Genomic DNA, 20,932 nt, shown 5'->3' on the forward strand with positions numbered 1-20,932 from the left:
GGATTCAAGGGCATCCCAAGAGAACCAGAAAAACACATTAACTTCACTAGTATCAGAGAAATACATATAAAACAGTATCAGTTTTCACTACTAAAATATAAAAATAAAAAATATTACACCCATACAGGTAAAAATGTTGACATTTTCATACATCGCAAATAGGCAATATATACCAATATCTCTAAAAATAGTTATATCCTTTAATCCAGTAATTCTGTCAGATGTCAATCTCCTATGGAAATAACCAGCAGAAATAGGTGCAAAGGTTTACAAGAATCTTCATCAACATTATTCATAAGAAGAAGAAAGTTAAAAATGACTAGGTCCAACCATAGGGGATTAGAAATATAAGTCCTACTTCATCTACACAATGAAATGTTATAAATTCATTAAATGTTGTTAAAGCTATTTAATAACATGGAAAACAACGTAAGTAAAACTGCACTGAAGGCTTCTCGGAGTGCACCATAGTGTTATGTTAAAGACTATAAAATTCATGACACTCATTTATGTGGGGTTAAAAAAAAAAAAAAAAAGACTATAAAATTCAAACAATTGCCTCCTCTCCAAACAATTCCTCCATCCTCACCTCAAATGTAAACCCATCTCTGCCTAGAGATGCTAAGATATCTTTATAATACCTTAATCTTCTTAAAAGACAACCTTTTCGGGCCTCCCCAGTGGCACAGCGGTTGAGAGCTGGGTTGTGAAGCTGCTTGCGGCCTCTGCAGCACTGGTTTGATCCCCAGCTGCTCCCTGGCCACCAGAGGAGGATCCCACATGGCGCGTAGACCTCTCCTGCCACCCGCTGCTCCCCTCAACAGTGTACTTCAGTCCTTCTGCCTGCTCTGCTCCCTGCTCTGGCTCTGGTGAATTCTCTCACCCTCTCGCGCTTCTGACTGTACCCAGTGCTTGTATGTATGTATGTATGTATGTATGTATGTATAAATAAATAAATAAATATGGAATTTCAAAATACTTTAAAAAAAAAAAAAGGACAACCTTTTCCCCAATACCCAGCATTCTTCCCTGCTGCTTCAACCAGCTCTCTCAAGACACCCAGCTCTGTTCCTCCAACACTCACCTGCAAGGCTGGGATATTCTTAAATGGGATTTCTTATATTTTCTTCCTGGATTGTAAACTATGAATACTTACTTTAAAATTGAGAAACAGGGCTTCCCTGGTGGCGCTAGGAGTTAAGCACCGCACTATGAAGCAATCTGCAGCCTCTGCAGCACAAGTTCGATTCCCGGCCGGCCAGGGAGAAACCCACATGGTCAGGCAGACCTCTCCTGTCTTGCCCACTGCTCCCCTTAGCAGTGTATTTCAGTCAGTCTGCCTGTTCTGTTCCCCACTCTGTCTCTGGTGGATCCTCTCACCTCCCGCATCTCTGGCCTGTATCCCAGCTCTGGTATACATAAATAAAGAAATCTTTAAAAAAAAAAAATGGAGAAACAATTTGGTACTATCTTGAAATCAAACATTCATAAATACTATAACTTAATTACTCCAGATTTTTACCCTGAGAAATTCCTACAAACATCTATCAACATGTCGAAAATTCAATGTTCAGAGCATCAATGTTTGTAACAGCAAGTAACAACCCAGATATATCCATCAATAAGAAAACTTCTCAGTGGGGAGTTTTCAGCTCAAGTGTTATTTCTTTAGACCTTCTCCGAACTCTAATTTTAAAATATACTTTCAGTCATTTCTTCTAGCAGCTACCCCCTTATTTTTACATCACAGTTACTATCTTTGACTCTATGAAAAAAAGAATACTGTGCCTCTTCTTAAAAGCTAAGAACATCAACTAGCTTACAATCAGCAAGAAAACAACCACCTCAGCCCTTTAACCATTAGGAGGTGAATTCTGCCAACAACTTGAGGAAGCTTGGAGATAGAATCTTCCCCAGTCAAGTCTCCAGATGAGAATTCAACCTGACCAACAACTTGATTATAACCTTACAACATCCTGAGTAGACACTGCTAAATCATTCCCAGGAAACATCCTGCACAAAATTAAGGGATATGCATCATTTTCTGCCACTAAATTTGTGTTCATTTGGTACGCAGCAATAAAAACAAATACTGTATAGTGAAGAATAGAATTAAACTTTTAGTGATGAACCAAAACTTAATGCAGCAAAAATTCATATGTGAATTTTATTGATGCACACCTGAAACTTACATAATCTTATAATGCAATGTTACTTCAATAAACATCTATATATAGTGAGCCAACCTGATGAGGAAAAGAACATTCAAGTGTTTCAGTGGGATCACCAAACCATAGCTAATTATTAAATACTTTATGTTTCACTTAGAAAGGGAATTGGGGCAGATTAAGACAAGTGATCGCAGTCTCCCTGGCAGCCTAGGGTTTAAGTATCAGAGCTATCACCACTACAGCCTGAGTTCAATCCCCACTCCCTGACAGGGAGCTAATCCACATGGTACAGCAGACCTCTCCTGTCTCACCCGCTGCTCCCCTTAGCAATGTATTTCAGTGGATCCACCTGTTCTGCTCCCCACTCTGTATCTGGTGAATCTTCTCAATCCCCACATCTCTGGCCTACACCCCAGTTCTTCTATGAAAGAAAAAAAAGAACAAGTAATCATTTGAAGGCTTACATGTAGCTGTTTAAGACAGATAAGACAGTAACATTTACAAAGCATGAGAAGAGTGTGCTAAAAAGCTCTATGATTGTCAAACAATCTGAATGCAATCACATTAAGATACTATCCTAAAAAAACAAAAGAACAGAAAATAAGGTCTCTCTGGTGGCACAGGGTTAAAGTCTCAGCACTATCAAGCTATCACCAGCCACTGCAGCTTGAGTTCGATCCCCGGCCAGGGAGCTAACCCACATATGGCACAGCAGACCTCTTCTGTTTTGCCCACCGCTCCCCTCAGCAGTGTATCTCAGTAGATCTGCCTCTTCTGCTCCCCACTCTGTCACTGGTGAATCCTCTCACCCCCTGCACCTCTGGCCTATAACCCAGTTCTTGTATGCATAAATAGAAATTTTAAAAAATAAATCTTAAGGCCTCCCTGCTGGTACAAGGGATTAAGATGCAACCTATGAAGCTCTCCGCAGCCGCTGCAGCACGAGTTCAATTCCCCAGCCGGCCAGGGAGCAACCACATGGTGCAGCAGACCTCTCCTGACTCGCCTGCTGCTCCTCTCAGCAGTGTACTTAGGTCAGTCTGCCTGTTATGTTCCCCACTGTCTCCAGTGGATCCTCTCACCCCCCATACCTCTGGCCTGTATTCCAGCTCTTGTATGCATTAAAAAAAAATCTTAAATAATATTTTTTTAAGATTTACTTATTTATTTATACAAGCACTGGGTACAGTCAGAAGCACGGGAGGGTGATAGAATTCACCAGAGCCAGATCGGGGAGCAGAACAGGCAGACGGACGAAATACACTGCTGAGGGGAGCAGCGGGTGTGGCAGGACAGGTCTGCGTGCCATGGGGTCCCTCACCGGCGGCCGGGGAGCGATCGAACCGGAGCTGCAGAGGCTGCGGGCAGCTTTGCAGGCCAGTGCTCAACTGCTTCGCCACCGAGGAGACCAGAGATATGTTTTATTTTAAGATTTATTTTTAGGGCCTCCCCTGGTGGCGCAGTGGTTGAGCGCTGGGCTGCAAAGCTGCCCGCAGCCTCTGCAGCACCGGTTCGATCCCCAGCCACCAGCGAGGCTCCCACATGGCACGCAGACCTCTCCTGCCACACCCGCTACTCCCCTCAGCAGTGTATTTCATCCGTCTGCCTGTTGTGCTCCCCACTCTGGCTCTGGTGAATTCTCTCACCCTCCTGTGCTTCTGACTGTACTCAGTGCTTATATAAATAAATAAGTAAATCTTTTTAAAAAATAAAACATATCTCCTGAATTTTTTTTACACTTTATCACATCTCTATTAGACTAAGAAGACCCTGAGTTTTCTTTTATTTTTTTTAAGATTTATTTATTTATGCTACAAGAGCTGGGGTACAGGCCAGAGGTGTTGGGGTTGAGAGGACCCACCAGAGACAGAGTGGGGAACAGACAGGAAGACTGACTGAAATACACTGCCGAGGGGAACAGCGGACAAGTCAGGAGAGGTCTGCTGCGCCATGTGGCTAGCTCCCTGGCTGGGGATCGAACTTGTGCTGCAGCAGCTGCTGATAGCTTCATAGGTTCCATCTTAACCCCTTGCACCACCAGGGAGGCCCCGACCCTGAGTTTTCTAATGTTATTTCTGCAAATAGTCCAAATACATAATTCTTCTAAATAGCTAAAATGTACAGATGTCTACAATGCAATTTTCTCCCACGCTGCCAATAATGATCTATATATTAAAAAAAAAAAATGATTACCAGCAATAGAAGGAATGGTAGACACAAGAGGCAACAACAGAATTAATTTTAAGTCTAAAATCAGAGGATGAAGATGCTCTCTCTCACCACAAATTTTTATTTTACAATGTTAATCATTACATTAGAAGATTGGAAAGTACAACTCCATTAAGGAAAGACCTATATTTACTCAAGGCTATAACTCCATATAATTGCAACCATAACTAAATACCTCCTCCTCTCCATTCTAAGAGGTAGAGGGGAAATAAAGATACATCTTAGCATAGTTTCTAATTTAAACACACCATCTGGTATATCCAAAATAAAAAGATAAAAATAACTCTGAAACAAAGATTACTTATAATTCCAGAATATTTTAATTTTAAAGAGTTTTAGTAAATAAAAACCCCACAATTTCCAAATGTCCATCAAAAGTGGAATGAATAATCAGTCCCATCAGAGTTGGGGAAATTTTTTTAAATAAAGTAAGTGGAACAGTATGAAGGCTGCTAACCATTCTCTTTCAAAAAGATAAAGATAAAACACTGCTTCCTCAAATAACCACTCAGAATGTCACTTGATAGGAAGAAGCAGTAGGAAAGTAATTGTTCATATTTACCTTATATACAGTACTGAACAATTAAGTGCCAGCTGTTATCTAGGAATGGCTTGCTAAAACATTGAAAAAATGAAAGACTTCATCCTTGTCAAAAACTGCCACTTCAGTGGAACATTCAGTGCACATCACTGGGTGGTAGATTTCTTCCACTTCTGTATCTACCTGCTCTGAAGCATCTTCATGATTAGACCGCATCTTCTTATGGCTTCGCCTTTTCTTCCTATTCTCTGGGGTTTTGTATCTTAGGACCTCCTCTTTGTTGACAGAACAATTCATCACAAACATTGCTCTATACTGAGTTTTGTATGATTCATGCCTAAGAGAAACAGGAAACAGAGAATTTGGATAATACATTTAGCTAAAATTTGAGAATACCAAAAACTTACTGACATGCCTGCCAGCGTAAAGACATGAGCACAAAACAGAAAAGTTAAAGAAATGTTAAGACTAGGAAAAAACTTGTTACATAATATAAGAATGAATATATCAGGGGTCTCCTTGGTGGTGCAGGGGTTAGACACCATCCAGGGCCTCCCTGGTGATGCAAGGGGTTAAGCATAGCACTGTGAAGGTATCTGTAGCCACTGTAGCACAAGTTTGATCCCCAGCCAGGGAGGTAACCCACATGGTGCAGCAGACCTCCCCTATCTCACCCGCTGATCCCCTCAGTAGTGTATTTCAGTCAGTCTGCCTATTTTGTTCTCCAATCTGTCTCTGGTGAATCCTCTCACCCCGTGTAGCTCTGGCCTATACCCCAGTTCTTGTATGCATAAATAAATCTTTAAAATAAATAAATAAATAAATATAAAGACACCATTGGTATATCCGAAATATACTTATCAAGCTATCTCAAGCCACTGCGGCACTAGTTCAATCCCTGGCAGGCCAGGGAGCTAACCCACATGCACTGCAGACATCTCCTGTCTTGCCTGCTGCTCCCCCTCAGCAGTGTTATTTCAGTAGATATGCCTGTTCTGTTCCCCACTCTATCTCTGGTGAATCCTCTCACCCCCTACCTCTGGCCTTGTATGCATAAATTTATCTTTTAAAAAAAAAACTTGCATATTCAAATAAAGTACTCCCCAACAGCAAACTTTTTTTAATGGTTAAAACAGTAAATTTCATCTTACATACATTTTATCACAATCAAAAATGTTGAGAGTATGTCATTCCATAACATATATGCAGTTCCCACTGAATCCTTATGAACACCGACAAGTACTTTATAAGAAAAGCTACTTAGAAATAAGTATAACCAAAATTATTTGTATAAAGATTAGTCATATAAGCATTATGTAGCAAGGATTTGTGAGTACACAGTTTTATCAGACTTCCTAAGTACCTCAAAGTCCATTTCTGATTTAAACAAAGGAACTAACTTATTTTTTGATGTGTGTGTGCTGTTACCCTTTATCCATTACCTTTGGCAATCAAGACACAGTGTGGTCATGCAGGCAGGACAATTCAAAACAGCATCACTATTTGGAACGGGGTGTTGCTGTTGACGTCGCCTCTGTAATCCAAAACCATGGTAACTAGAACAAGGGAGCACCAAGGTACACATTAAAGTCAGATCCAGATTTCTAATGCCACTCTCCAATTTTTAAATAAACAGCAGGGGCACAAAGGGTTAAGCACCGCACTACGAAGCAGTCTGCAGCTTCTGCAGCACGAATTCGATCCCCAGCCCGCCAGGGAGCAACCCACATGGCGCAGCAGATCTCTCCTGTCTCAGCTGCTGCTCCCCTCAGCAGTGTGTTTCAGTCAGTCTGCCTGTTCTGTTCCCCGCTCTGTCTCTGGTGAATCCTCTCACGCCCCGCATCTGGCTGGTACCCCAGCTCTTGTGTGAATAAATAAAAATCTTAAAAAAAAAAAAAAGCAAGCTCATAAGCTCTGAATCCTAAGGATTTGTGTCTGTTTTGTTCCCTGTTGTATTTCAAGAGTATAGAATGGTATCTGCTATATAGTAAGGGCTTGATAAATACTTGCTGATTAAAAGAATAAAGCATGAAATCCACTTATTATGACAAAGTATGAAAGTATGTATTTTTTAAAAATTTATTTTTATTTATTTGTGCATGCAAGAACAAGGGTGTAGGTCAGAGGTGTAGGGGTAAGGATTCACCAGAGACAGAGTGGGGAGCAGAACAGGCAGATCTACCAAAATATACTTTTTTAAGGGGGGCAGTGGGCAAAACAGGAGAGATCTGTTGCACCATGTGGGTTAGCCCCCTGGCTGGAATCAAACTCATGCTGCAGTGGCTGGCAACAGCTTGATAGCATTGAGACTTTAACCCCTGTGCCACCAGGGAGGCCCCTGAAAATATATTCTTAAAGGAGGCTAATGGTAAACTAATAAAAATAGTAAACAAATGATAAACTATTTAACTATTTGCATTTATTCCTAAACTCTTTAAATATTTGTGAGGAAAAAATACTGAAAATGTGGTACATATAACTGTTAAATATCTTCAATGCTCAGCAAATTTCAAAATCCAAATCAGAGGAGGCTAACTTAGTCATTCATTCAATACATATTGAGAACCCATGTAACAATGCATAAAATGCTTGGCATACAGCACCGAATCAGACAGGCATGATCACTACTTAAAATGTAGTGAATCATTATTTGAAACTGGTTTCTGTGGTCTTAAAAGTCTATCAGAGCCTCCCCTGGTGGCACAAACAGTTGAGCACAGCGCTGTGAAGCTGTCCACAACCTCTGCAGCGCCAATTCGATTCCCAGCCAGCGGGTGAGGATCCCACATGGCGCAGCAGACCTCTCCTATCACGCCCACTGCTCCCCTCAACAGTGTATTTCGTCAGTCTGCCTGTTCTGTTCCCATCTCTGTCTCTGGTGAATCCTCTCACCCTCCCACGCATCTGGCCTACACCCGGGTTCTGGTATGTATAAATAAATAAATCTTAGAAAATAAATAAAGTCTATCATTTCTTGATATAGGAATATATCAAGTCAAAATATTTCTTCTCAAGACTATGTAACAAAAAAAATGTATTTCATCTTATTCATTGACAAATTTTGTTATTAAAATTGGGAACTAGATTATCAGCTCCCTGACTTTCTCAATATCACTCATAGAGCTTAAAATGTTCAATTCACACTGCTGATGATCAAAAAATAATTCATTAAAGAAATGCAAAGGGCCTCCCTGGTGGTGCAAGGAGTTAAACACAGCACTATGAAGTTTTCCGCAACCTCTGCAGCACAAGTTTAATCCCCAGCCAGGGAGCTACCCACATGGTGCAGCAGACCTCTCCTGCTTCACCCACTGCTCCCCTGAGCAGTGTATTTCAGTCAATCTGCCTGTTCAGTTCCCCACTCTTTCTCTCGTGAATCTTCTCACCCTCCACACCTCTGGCCTGTACCCCACTTCTTGTAAGTATAAATAAATAAATCTTTAAAAAAAAATGCAAAGAACAACTGGAAGAAGCGGTGCCTCGGTAAAACTGAAGAGGAAAAAGGACAAAATGGGAGAGTGGAGGATTAAAGGTGGCATAAAAAGACCCACAGCACATTAAAATCCCTCTGTACTGGAAAAATAGAGGTTCTTGGGCCTCCTTGGTGGCACAGGGGCTAAAATCTCAGCACTATCAAGCTATCACCAGCCCTTGAGGCACTAGTTCAATCCCCGCCCAGCCAGGGAGCTAACCCACATGGTGCAGCAGATCTCTCCTGACTTGCCTGCTGCTCCCCTCAACAGCGTATTTCAGATCTGCCTGTTCTGCTCCCCGCTCTCTCTGGTGAATCCTCTCACCCCCTGCATCTCTGGTCTACACCCCAGTTCTTGTATGCATAAATAAAAATAAATCTTAAAAAAAAAAAAAACATAATCTATACCAACACATGAACAAACAAATTGATATATCCATACAATGGAATATTATTCATCCATTAAAAAGGAAATATTGATATAAACTACAATATGATTTAACCTCAGAAAACATTATGCTAAGTGAAATAAGTTAGATGCCTAGGTCACACGTTGTAGGATACTCCATTTATATCAAATATCCAGAATAGAAGCCACAGAGGCAAATGGGTAGTTGCCAGAAACTGGGGAAGGGAGATGGGGAACTGCTTAACAAATATAGTTTCCTTTGGAATCGTAACAATGGTTTGAAACTAGATAAAGGTTGTGCCCGCACATCATCATAGATGTACTAAATGCTATTAAATTGTTCATTTCTAAATGGTTAATTTTGTTATATGAAATTCATCTCAATTTTAAAAAATCAAATTAGTAAATAGTTAAAAACAATTTATGTGGTAAGCATATCATACACTATTCATATAAACTTTTTTTTTAAGATTTATTTTTATTTATTTATGCATACAAGAACTGGGGTACAGGCCAGAGGTGTGGGGTAGGGGTGTAAAAGGATTCACTAGAGACAGAGTGGGGAGAACAGGCAGATGTACAGAAACACACTGCCTGAGGGGAGCAGTAGGCAAGACAGGAGAGGTCTGCTTCACCATGTGGGTTCATTCCCTGGCCGGGATCAAACTCATGCTGCAGTTGCTGCTGATAGCTTCATAGTGCTATGTCTTTAACCCCTGTGCCACCAGGGAGGCCCCTTCATATAAACTCTTAATCTCAAATTTATTTCAAACTGTGTTTACTTGGAGAAAATCAGTTCTGTTTCTTGAATGGAAAGAGTGACTACAGGAACTTGAATTCAACAGTAATTTTTTAAAAAGTAATTGAATGAAATTTGCTAGTTATATTCAAATTGAACTACACACAGCAGTTTTCCTCCAAGCTTGCTTTGTTTAGGTGTGCCTGTATAAACATATATATGTGTACACCCACACATTCAAAATGTGAATAAAGTAAAAAAAATCATCATTTAATCATTTTTTTCTCTAAAGATTCTAAATATTAAATTTCAGTTCTTACCCTCTTCTCTGTGCATCAACCCAGGCCTGATCTCTGTTGTCTTTTTCAGGATCATATAATAATTCATCATTTGTTGGAATCCTGTGTCGCTGCTTCTTTTTTTTCTTGGTCATCTGTGCTAATTTTGAAAATATTAAGGACATGAATAAGTATCAAGTTTAAAGTTCACACTTCTTTAACACAGAATGGAGAATCCCACTTCCTAAGTTATGTATTTTTTTCTACTTATTTTTTCCTAAAAAAAGTCTCTAAACTTCGTCCAATTAAAGTTTGTGTACAATTAATAAGGCACTAAAAATGAAGATGACTGAGAAGTCAAAAAATTTTTCACTGAATACCGGCATCTCAAGTAATAGGTTCAAATAATAAGAATTCAGAATCTAAAAAGGCCACCCAAAGCAGGCCAAAAATAAAAATTGTTTTTGATATCTAAATTCTCCATATGATCCTAGACATAAATGCTACTAAAGTCAGAACAAAAAATATTTCAAAAAAGAATGAAAAAAAAAGGGGCCTCCCTGGTGGAACAGGGGTGTTAAACACAGCACTGTGAGGCTGTCTGCAACCTCTGCAGCATGAGTTCGACCCCCGGGTGGCCAGGGAGCTACCCCATGGCGCAGCAGACCTCTCCTGCCTCACCTGCTGCTCCCCTCAGCAGTATATTTCAGTCAGTCTGCCTGTTCTGCTCCCCACTGTCTCTGATGAGTCCTCTCACCCCCTCACCTCGGGCTGTACACCAGTTCTTGCATGCATAAATCAATCTTTTTTTTTTTTTAATAGAGGCATGTTTTATTTATTTATTTGTTTGTTTGTTTGTTTGTTTGTTTATACATGCACTGGGTACAGTCAGAAGCATGGGAGGGTGAGAGAATTCACCAGAGCCAGAGCAGGGAGCAGAGCAGGTAGAAGGACCGAAGTACACTGCTAAGGGGAGCAGCGGGCAGCAGGAGAGGTCTGCGCGCCATGTGGGACCCTCCTCCGGTGGCCAGGGAACAGCCAGGGATCGAACCGGCGCCGCAGAGGCCGCGGGCAGCTTTGCAAACCAACGCTCAACCGCTGCGCCACCGGGGAGGCCCAATAAATCAATCTTTAAAAGTGAAATGAAAAAAAATTATACCATTCCATACACTAAACTTTTTGTTTTGTTTCTTTGCTCAAAGATTTATTTATTTAAACATACAAGAGCTGGGGTACAGGCCAGAGGTGTGGGGGTTGAGAGGATTCACCAAAGACATAGTGGGGAGCAGAACAGGCAGATCTACTGAAATACACTGCTGAGGGGAGAAGCAGGAGAGACAAGAGAGGTCTGCTGTGCCATGGGGGTAGCTCTCTGGCTGGGGATGGAACTCGTGCTGCAATGGCTGTGGATAGCTTCACAGTGCTGACACTTAACCCCTGGCACCACCAGGGAGGCCCCACACTAGACTTTTTAAATGTAGTTAAGGAGATCTACATTTAGATAATAGCACATTAAAATATAGAACTGTTTTATCGGGCCTCCCCTGGTGGTGCAGCAGTTGAGCACTGGGCTACAAAGCTGCCCACAGCCTCTGCAGCACCGATTTGATCCCTGGCAGCCGGCGAGGGTCCCACATGGTGTGACAGACCTCTCCTGTCTTGCCCGCTGCTCCCCTCAGCAGTGTATTTCGTCAGTCTGCCTGTTCTGTTCCCTGCTCTGGCTCCGGTGAATTCTCTCACCCTCCCGCACTTCTGACTGTACCCAGTGCTTGTATAAATAAATAAATAAATCTTTTTTAAAAAAAAACTTTATCACAGAAAATTTTTCTTTGTGTATTCCAGGGTAATTGATATAATTAAATTAGCTTCAGCTCCTATCATGTTTAACTTTGCTCAAGTTTTATACAAAATCAATCACAAAGAAAAGATAAGCTGATTTAGAAAGCAAAATATAAAAACCAGAAGTTAAGAAAACTTCTGCAATGAGGTAAAAATATTTGAAGGTTTAAAACAAATGCTGCTTTAAGGAACCTGAAAGAAGAGTGAGGCAAGAGCCCTAAGAAAGCATTCAGTTAGGACAGACTCTACCTCTCCTCAGGTGCACCTATGTAGCACCACTGTTGGTTCCATGTCCTCTTACATGTGTATGCCCATCCACTTTGATTCAACAATTCTGCTTTTGTTTTCATATCAATGACTGCAATTTCTTAAAGGATAAGAGTCACAGGGAAATCCTAATGCCAAATGATCACAAGGTAAACTCTTTTCACAAAATGTAACAGCTAAACCTAGTAAACATGTTACTTACTTGTTTTGTCTTCATCCTCAGAATCAGAATCAAAATATATATCATCATAGTACTTTGTTGAAGTTGTTCCAACTTTCCCATACCCTGAGCAAGAACCTATTCAAACCATAAGGAAAGTTTACAGATTAAATCATACATAATTCACAAGTAACTTCAATTTCATTTGGATGGGAAAATTGTTTCACACCAAAGACATACTATCTCTGTGCCCTATGTTATTACAGAGAACTTCCCCTCCTTGATTAAATGTTCCAAATCATGAAAAAATTATTCTAATTAAACAGCCACCAGCATACAGATTTCTACTTTTCAGTTATGCAGTATATTGTGGAAAATAGGAATCATCTTGTTTTAAGGGACTTTAGGGGAAAGGGGATAGCCCTACAGAGAAACACGGAATGAGTCAAGGACACATTCTTACTCTTCTCACTTGTGCCTAATGCCATGACATTTTCTACACAGATGTTATCACATGCCTGCATCCCTAAAAGATTTGCTTTTGTTCTTCCTCTTATTTTTTTTCTTTTAGTACTTAAGAGTTAACATACAGCATAACCACATGGAAACCAATGTTGAGAAGTCCTGTTTTCATAAGCCAGTTTTATTTATACAAGCACTGGGTACAGTCAGAAGCATAAGCCAGTTAAAAACTGGCTTAAGCATAAGCCAGTTAAAAACATTTTACAAAATGACCAATTATCAAACATATTCACCAGAGACAGAGAGGGGAGCAGAACAGGCAGGTTGATTAAAAAACATTGCTGAGGCAGTGTACTTCGGTCCTTCTGCCTGCTCTGATCCCCGCTCTGGCTCTGGTGAATCCTCTCACCCTCCCGCGCTTCTGACTGTACCCAGTGCATGTATAAACAAAACAAACAAACAAACAAATAAAACATGCCTCTATTAAAAAAAAAAAAAAACATTGCTGAGGGAAGCAGTAGGTGAGATGGGAGAGGTTTGCTGTACCATGTGGGTTAGCTCCCTGGCCAAGGATTGAACTCCTACTGCAGTGGCTGGCAATTGCTTCATAATGCTGAAACTTAACCCCCAGCACCACTAGGGAGATCCCATAATTGAACTTTCTTTAAGTACTACTGAATATATTAGAAATGTCTGTCATTAATTTTGATAGCATTTCATGCCCTCTGATGTCTGCTTTAATTCTGTCATTCTATTGATGGGGAAACTCAGGAAAGGATGCCAAGTAAATTGGCAGAAGTTGTCCAGGATAAGTTAGAATTACTTTAGCATTCTCTCTATAGGTCTTTATAGCTCTGTGGCTTTTAAATTGTAAGTTAACTTGCAATATGTTCCATTTCCTACTGAAATGAGACAGGAATGTGTGATGATACATCATTTAGTATGCCATGTCAGTATTATACAATCCTAAAAAATGTGTCTACAAGCTTATATTTCTTTCTTTTCTTTTTTTTCCCAAGTCCCGGAGTAAAAATTACAAAAGGAAATTATGCAAGGAAACACTAAGTGTTCTCTCTCCAGCAACACAGGAAATTTCTTCACTAATCATCAAAGAACACTCTCAATAAACGCTCTAGTTCAGATTGCCAAACGATTTATTCATTTATTCAATAAATATCTGAATACATACTGAAAGTGCTAGGGATAAAACAGAGCACAGACAAGGGTTCTGCCCTTACAGAGCTTACAAAAGTATTTACAGAAAATCTTAACTAAAGTTTACCTCTTTCCAGAGAGGATAACTTGTCCTCCATTGTTTTAATAGTAGAATTTAATTCAGCTTCCATTTCTTTTTCAAATTCATCTTCACTAGATGACTCACTTTCTCCAGTAAGACATTCTCTGATTAGTTTTCGTTTTTGGTCAGGAGTTCCATGTAAAAGCACATCCACTTCATCTTCAGAGCTAGTATATATAAAAACCATAAAAAATATGAATATTAAAGGATTAAAATTTTAAAATTCCCATCCTCTCACTACTGAAGAATTTTTTTTAAAAGATTTTTATTTGTGCATACAAAAACTGGGGTTTAGGCCAGAGGTGTGGGGTGTGTGAGGATTCACAAGAGACAAAGTGAGGAGCAGAACAGGTTACTGAAATACACTGATGAGGGGAACAGTGGGCAAGACAGGAGAGGTCTGCTGCACCATGTGGATTAGCTCCCTGGCTGGCCAGGGATTGAAGTCGGTGCAGTAGTGGCTGGCAGTAGCTTGAAAGCACTGTGTCTTTAACCCGTGCACCACCAGGGAGGCCCCCTATAAACAGTTATTCTGACTTGCTAGATGAATTATTTCTGTACATTTCTAATTTTTTTAAAGGCTGCATAACATTTCCTCTTGAAGATGCTAAAATTTATTTCTAACTTTTTGCTAATATATACTATGAACATCCCTGCATGTTTCTGTTGATTTCATAGGATAAATGCCTAGAATTAGATGCAAACACCTTTCAGACTTCTGAATTTTCACACTGCTTTCCAAAAGTATTGCACCAATTCATAATTCCATCAGAAATAAAAAGTTTACTTCACAGAACATTGAGTTTTTTAAAACTCTGGACACTAAATAAAACTGTAACACAGGTATATTACTAGTATATCCACACAGACATTAATAGTTAGAAGTTAACTTACAATTTAAAAGCCACAGAGCTATAAAGACCTATAGAGAGAATGCTAAAGTAATTCCAACTTATCCTGGACAACTTCTGCCAATTTACTTGGCATCCTTTCCTGAGTTTCCCCATCAATAGAATGACAGAATTAAAGCAGACATCAGAGGGCATGAAATGCTATCAAAATTAATGACAGACATTTCTAATATATTCAGTAGTACTTAAAGAAAGTTCAATTATGGGATCTCCCTAGTGGTGCTAGGGGTTAAGTCTCAGCATTATGAAGCAATTGCCAGCCACTGCAGCAGGAGTTCAATCCTTGGCCAGGGAGCTAACCCACATGGTACAGCAAACCTCTCCCATCTCACCCACTGCTTCCCTCAGCAATGTTTTTTAATCAACCTGCCTGTTCTGCTCCCCTCTCTGTCTCTGGTGAATCCTCTCACCCCCCAACCCTCCCCTCCCCACACACACCTCTGGCCTGTATCCCAGTTCTTGTGTGCATAAATAAATCTTTTAAAAAAAAAAGTTAGGGACTCCCGGTGGCGCAGCGGTTGAGCGCTGGGTTGCGAAGCTGCCCGCAACCTCTCTAGCGCCGTTTCGATCCCCGGCTGCTCCCTGGCCACCGGAGGAGGGTCCCGCATGGCGCGCAGACCTCTCCTGCCGCCCGCTGCTCCCCTCAGCAGTGTACTTCGGTCCTTCTGCCTGCTCTGCTCCCCGCTCTGGCTCTGGTGAATTCTCTCACCCTCCTGCGCTTCTGACTGTACCCAGTGCTTGTATAAATAAATGAATAATAAACAAATAAATAAATCTTTAAAAAAAAAAGTTAACTAGAAAAATAAAAGTTAACTTAAAGAGAAATATTAAATAAATAACAGGTGAATATGAAGAATGTTAACATCAGGATAACACAAGTTCAGGAAACACTGCAATATACCAATCAAACTGAACTACTAATAGAGGCCTATATACACCTCACAAATGGACCCATTAACTCAAACTCGTTTTCACAGGAAATCTTAAGAAACTATCTTAGTTCCCTACAACAGCAAATTTCACAGTAGTCTAATCTCCCATGCTTAAAATTCCTCCCCAGGATAGTATGAGGAAACATTGATTGAAGGAAGGAGAGAATCATGGAAAGCTTTCTGAGACAGAATACTTTTAAGTTTATCAACAGGATCTGCTGAGAGCTTAGAAAGTAGCTAAATTTCCCTGGAAATCACTTGGCAAAGTAAGCAAATTTCCCCCAAGTAGGCTGAATCCTTTCTTTCTGGTAATTCCCACGGAACAGTATCTGTGCCCATCTCAGGATCAATTTTTTCTACAAAGCTCTTCCAAGACACATACTTTGTTTCCCACTAAACTGTAAATCTGTGAAAAACAAAGATCTTATGATAACCTCTGCAGTGCAGACCAAGCACTGGTGCTCCCAAAAAGTCTGTTAAGTGGTTCCTTATTTCTAATTACGATACTTTAGTCTTCAAGATAAGTAGCTCACTTTGACCAAATCCCGTGAGCTTCACAACATACTCAAGATACAAATACCGTATGCCCTTTTTATAGGTGGGAAACCAAAAGGGACTTGCCTTAGGTCACAAGGCCAGTAAGTTGCAGAGGTCGAATTCGGTCTCACAGATTCTGCAGATTTACGCGTGGTTTCAGAATATCCCACTTCCCAGTGCCAGTGTCAGCCCCGCCTCCCCAGTGTCTGCGCGACCTCACCAGAACCCCCCTCAGCCCCCCGCAGACGACTGCAGGCCAGGACTGGGGCCCACAGGCGCCTTGAGGGGAGGAGGCAGAGGCCTGGTCTCGACCCGAAGCTCCAAGGGCCGGCGCGGAGGCCGGGGCAAACCTGCTCAAAGCCGGTTCCTCGTCGCTGGGCTCTTCGACTGCGTAGGGGTCATAGTCATCTCGGAGCCGGTCCATGGCGGCTGGGACTCTCCAACGACGTCCACGGGCGCCGGAGGTCCTGTTTACGCCGCCAGGTCCCTCCCCTAAAGTGCCCCCTACCCCACTTCCGCCCGCACTTCCGCTCCCGCCCGATGCGCGTGCGCAGATCGCCCTGGCAAGGGATGTGGGTGGGTAGGGCCTGTCCCGGGGTCCCCACAGCGCCCTCTGCTGCTCCTTTACTTGGAAACAGATACTTGGAAACAAAACAGTCGCGGGCACCCTCACAAATGGCAGTCTCTAAGATGAACAGTCAACATGCAAAGTCTCAGTTCACCGAGGTGACCTAAAGAAGGAAAAATCCAAATACTGAAGAACAAGCTACCTAAAATCCTGGCTTGGTCCCCAAGCACTGACACCTAACATCCCTCCCAACCTCCTCGCCTCAATTCCTTTTTCCTCCCTTTCACCGTGAGGATGCCCCGCCTTTACACTTTTCCCTCCTCAAGCTGACTCTGTCCTCGACTATCTGCTGAAAAGTTCCTAGGTTGTCACCGGTTACTTCCTAATTGCCTTTCTTGGTCTCTTCTTAGTTCCAACATTTGCTCTGTCCTTATCCGATTCTGAAAGGTCCATGCAGCAGGCCGGAATGCAGGAGCCAACCAGGAAGCCCACCTGGGGGGCAGGAAAGCGGATACCTGCCTGAAGGACTCAGACAATGAGCCTCCCCCCTCCCACTACGAGTCTCATCTCAGACAAGAACCTCTACCTGCCCTACAAACTTTTCCCGCCATACGAGCCCAACTACCCACCTGACCTCTCCTCACCCTATAAAACCCTGCTTCCCCCTAACAACGTGCGCGGCTTCACTGACCCCCACCTTGGGTCTGTGAGGTCCGCCTGGGGCGCAATAAACTTTCCCCCCCTTTGAGAAATGTAGCCTGGCTCTCCTTGTCTTTACCGCGCCGAACCTTTCAGATTCCACTTGAGATGAGGTAGATGACAACTTCTTGACTGTGAGACCGGCTCTTCCCCTGTTTCTGCACCTGTATATACTCAGGTTCTAGGCTTCTCTCAGACACTCTCCTCACGTCTTCATCCACTTCAGATGATTTGAGTCCCAGCCCTCTGCTCTACTTTGTCAGTTTTCCAACTTCCTACTAGATATCTCCCCTTGCAACCCCACTAGCAATTCAAACGTAATGTACCCCCCAAACCAACTCTAGATCTCCTACTCCATTTCTATACTTCAATCAGTAACTACTTTGACTCTTGGTTTCTGCTCATGTCACTTCCTCCATCCCTGCCAGAGACTGAAAGTCTTGGAATCTTGGTTGACTCCTTTATTATCTTTTAAGATTTATTTTTATTTATTAATGTATATAAGAACTGGGGTGTAGGCCAGAGGTGGAGGGGTTGAGATGATTAAACAGAGACACAATGGGGAACAGCACAGGTGGATCTACTGAAATACACTGCTGGGGGGGAGCAGCAGGTGAGACAGGAAAGGTCTGCTGTGCCATGTGGGTTAGCTCCCTGACTGGGGATCAAACTCATGCTGCAGTGGCTGCCTATAACTTGATAGCACTGAGACTTAATCTAACCCCTGCACCACCAGGAAGCCACTGTTTTTGTTCTTTTTAAAAAGATCATAAAGTATCAAAGATTTTGTTATAGATCAACTAAACTACAGCCTTTCTGCTTTTGTGTAGCCTGTGTGCAGGAAGGGTGTTCATATTTTTAAATGGTTGTAAAAAGACAGCCAAAGAATAATAATATTTCATGATATTTGATAATTACATGAAATTATATTTAACCTATAAATAAGAATACAGCCACACTTATTAATTAATGCTTTGTCTGTGGTTGCTTTCACACTGCTATGGAAATATTGAGACTGAATGTCTTTCAAAGTCTGAAATGTTTACTCTTTAGCCCTCTACAGAAAGAGTTTTATAACCTCTACGATGGATAAATGCCTTCCTCTGATTTTCCATATTCTGTACTTCAAATCTTTTCTAAAATGAATTCTCTGTCTTCAAATTTTGAAAGCTCTTCTATTCCAATGACACTCAACTGGAGGTGATTTTGCCTCCCAGGAGACGTTTAGCAATGCCTGGAAACATTGTGGTTGTCATACTGCAGGTGAGGATTATATGGACCAAAAAGTCAGGAGTGTGAGGTTGAGAAATTTTTCTCTGTTGTCTAAGATATCCCAAAATCCACAAAAACTATCCCCAAGACTAGATATTAGTAAGTTTACAATAAGGTGCTTACTGTTTTGTAGTTCATTTATTATAATTGGTGTATGTCTTGCCACATAATTAAAATCTGGTTATAATAGAAAACTAGGTTGTTATCAGTTGTTTTTTTTTAAAGATTTATTTATTTATATGAGAACCGGGGTACAGGCCAGAAGCGCAGGAGGGTGAGAGGATTCATCAGAGACAGTGCAGGGAACAGAGCAGGCAGACTGAGGAAATACACTGCTGAGGGGAGCAGCAGGAACAATAGGAGAAGTCTGCTGCTCCATGTGGGACCCTCGTCGGCTGGCCGGGATCGAACCGGCGCTGCAAATGCTGCGGACAGCTTCACAGCACTGCGCTCAACCGCCTGCACTACCAGGGGAGGCCCAAGATTTTTATTTATTTATTCAAACAAGAACTGGGACATAGGCCAGAGGTGCAGGAGAGTGAGAGGATTCAACAGAGACAGAGTGGAGAGCAGAACAGGCAGAGCTACTAAAATACACTGCAGAGGGGAGCAGTGGGTGAGACAGGAGAGGTCTGCTGCGCCATGTGGGTTAGCTCCCTGGCCAGAGAGCGAACTCGTGTTGCAGAGGCTGTGGATTGCTTCACAGTGCTGTGTTTAACCCCTTGGGTCACCAAAGAGGCCCAGGTGTAGATGGAAATTTACTGAAAAACTGGCATGTGGAAAACAGTGCACAGGAAACAATTTAAGTAATTATTTTTTCTTTTAAACTTGTATTTATATATAGTGAATGGCTCTTTGCAAAATTATCATACCTTAGCAAACTTGTATTTTCAACAGGAATCTTCCGAACTCTGAACTTCATAATTTATCCCCTCCCCCGCCCCTTTTTTAGGGTAACCTACAGTTGCTGCAAAACTGCCTGGCAGTGTTAAATGGAGACACATAAGCCACACTCCACCTTCTGGTTGAAAAGGGCTGCCTTCCTTCAGATTTTTATTTCTGTTTTCTTAATGATATTAGGCATTTATGGCTTGCTGGAAACAAAAGAAACAGCTGACAAAGTGCATCTACTCTCCTTTTCTTCTGAGAAATAGTGGAGCAGTGCCACCCACAGGTGCTGCAGTCTGTGGTGGTCACTGTGGTCCAGCATCTGAACCCCACACAGCTCTCCATCCCCATCACCTTGCGCGCCTGCCCTTCAAAAGCCAAAAGTTCAGTCTTTTTGTTTAAATTGCCTCTGTAATTGTTAATTTTATGACTAGCATTCCTTATGGCTGCCAGTCTTATTTACCTCTAATTTCTGAAATTTAACCCTTTCAAAATACATTGTTCAAATGAGATAAAGATTGCTGTTACTTTTTTGCGAATTTTGTTTTTAAAAAATACCGTATACCACCTTCATGTATTCTGGAAAAGCATCTTAATCAGACTTACTTTTAATTAATGACGTTTTAGGGGCAGACTTTATGTAATCTTTATGATTTCTGAAGAAAAGCAAATGCATTAGTATGTTTGCCTTAAACTTGTAGACTAAACCAATTATTGTCAAATAAACGGTGATAACAGTGATACTTTTTAACTGTGGTCATTGTAGATCACTTTAAAATGTGGAGTAGCTATAATAAATCTACTCCTCTATTATGTATGCTTTACAGTGCAAGTCTTAGTTTTCTCTTAACTTGTATTTCTTTTAAAGTGGCATACTGGACCAAGTTCACCAATCCCTTTACAAAAGAAGGAACTGCTTCTCTGTGCACTTTTAGCCTTCATAAAAATTGGAATTGGGCAGAGGCAGGTTAGAGACAGCTATGTGTGAAATGCAGGTTTCCTGGAACCCATCCCTAGCTCAGCCAGTGAACCGTGCAGCAATTTGCCATTGGAGCCCCTTGGTAATTGTCTACATGTATGACTGACATGTAGAGGGAAAGAGCCTGCTATAGGAAATGGCACCTGTTGATGAGAAATGAGACTTGGGATAAAAGTTGGTGTACAGAAAGGATACTAATAATGGTCAGTTACAATACAGATGTTATTGGACTTTCTAATGTGAATGAACATTATGTCTTCCTAGTTTAAATCTAGATTGAGT

At 41.5% G+C, this 20,932-nt stretch overlaps 1 protein-coding gene across 2 annotated transcripts; it reads right to left on the reverse strand.

The window, feature by feature from the left end:
* Positions 1 to 5,001: 5,001 nt before the first annotated feature.
* On the reverse strand, positions 5,002 to 16,671 carry EAPP (E2F associated phosphoprotein; the record flags this gene model as incomplete). 2 transcript variants are annotated; one of them, XM_084239929.1, is made up of 6 exons in its annotated part: positions 5,002 to 5,278; positions 6,384 to 6,497; positions 9,882 to 9,999; positions 12,148 to 12,243; positions 13,850 to 14,031; positions 16,595 to 16,671. In XM_084239929.1, 6 exons carry the CDS (start codon positions 16,666 to 16,668, stop codon positions 5,002 to 5,004), a joined length of 861 nt encoding a protein of 286 aa, XP_084096055.1. The 2 variants fall into 2 exon arrangements, with proteins under 2 accessions (XP_084096055.1, XP_084096054.1); XM_084239928.1 differs by lacking the exon at positions 6,384 to 6,497 and having other exon boundaries at positions 16,595 to 16,668.
* Between the last annotated feature and the right edge of the window lie 4,261 nt (positions 16,672 to 20,932).

The sequence above is a fragment of the Talpa europaea genome, assembly GCF_964194135.1.
Source record: "Talpa europaea genome assembly, chromosome: 8".
NCBI lineage: Eukaryota > Metazoa > Chordata > Mammalia > Eulipotyphla > Talpidae > Talpa > Talpa europaea.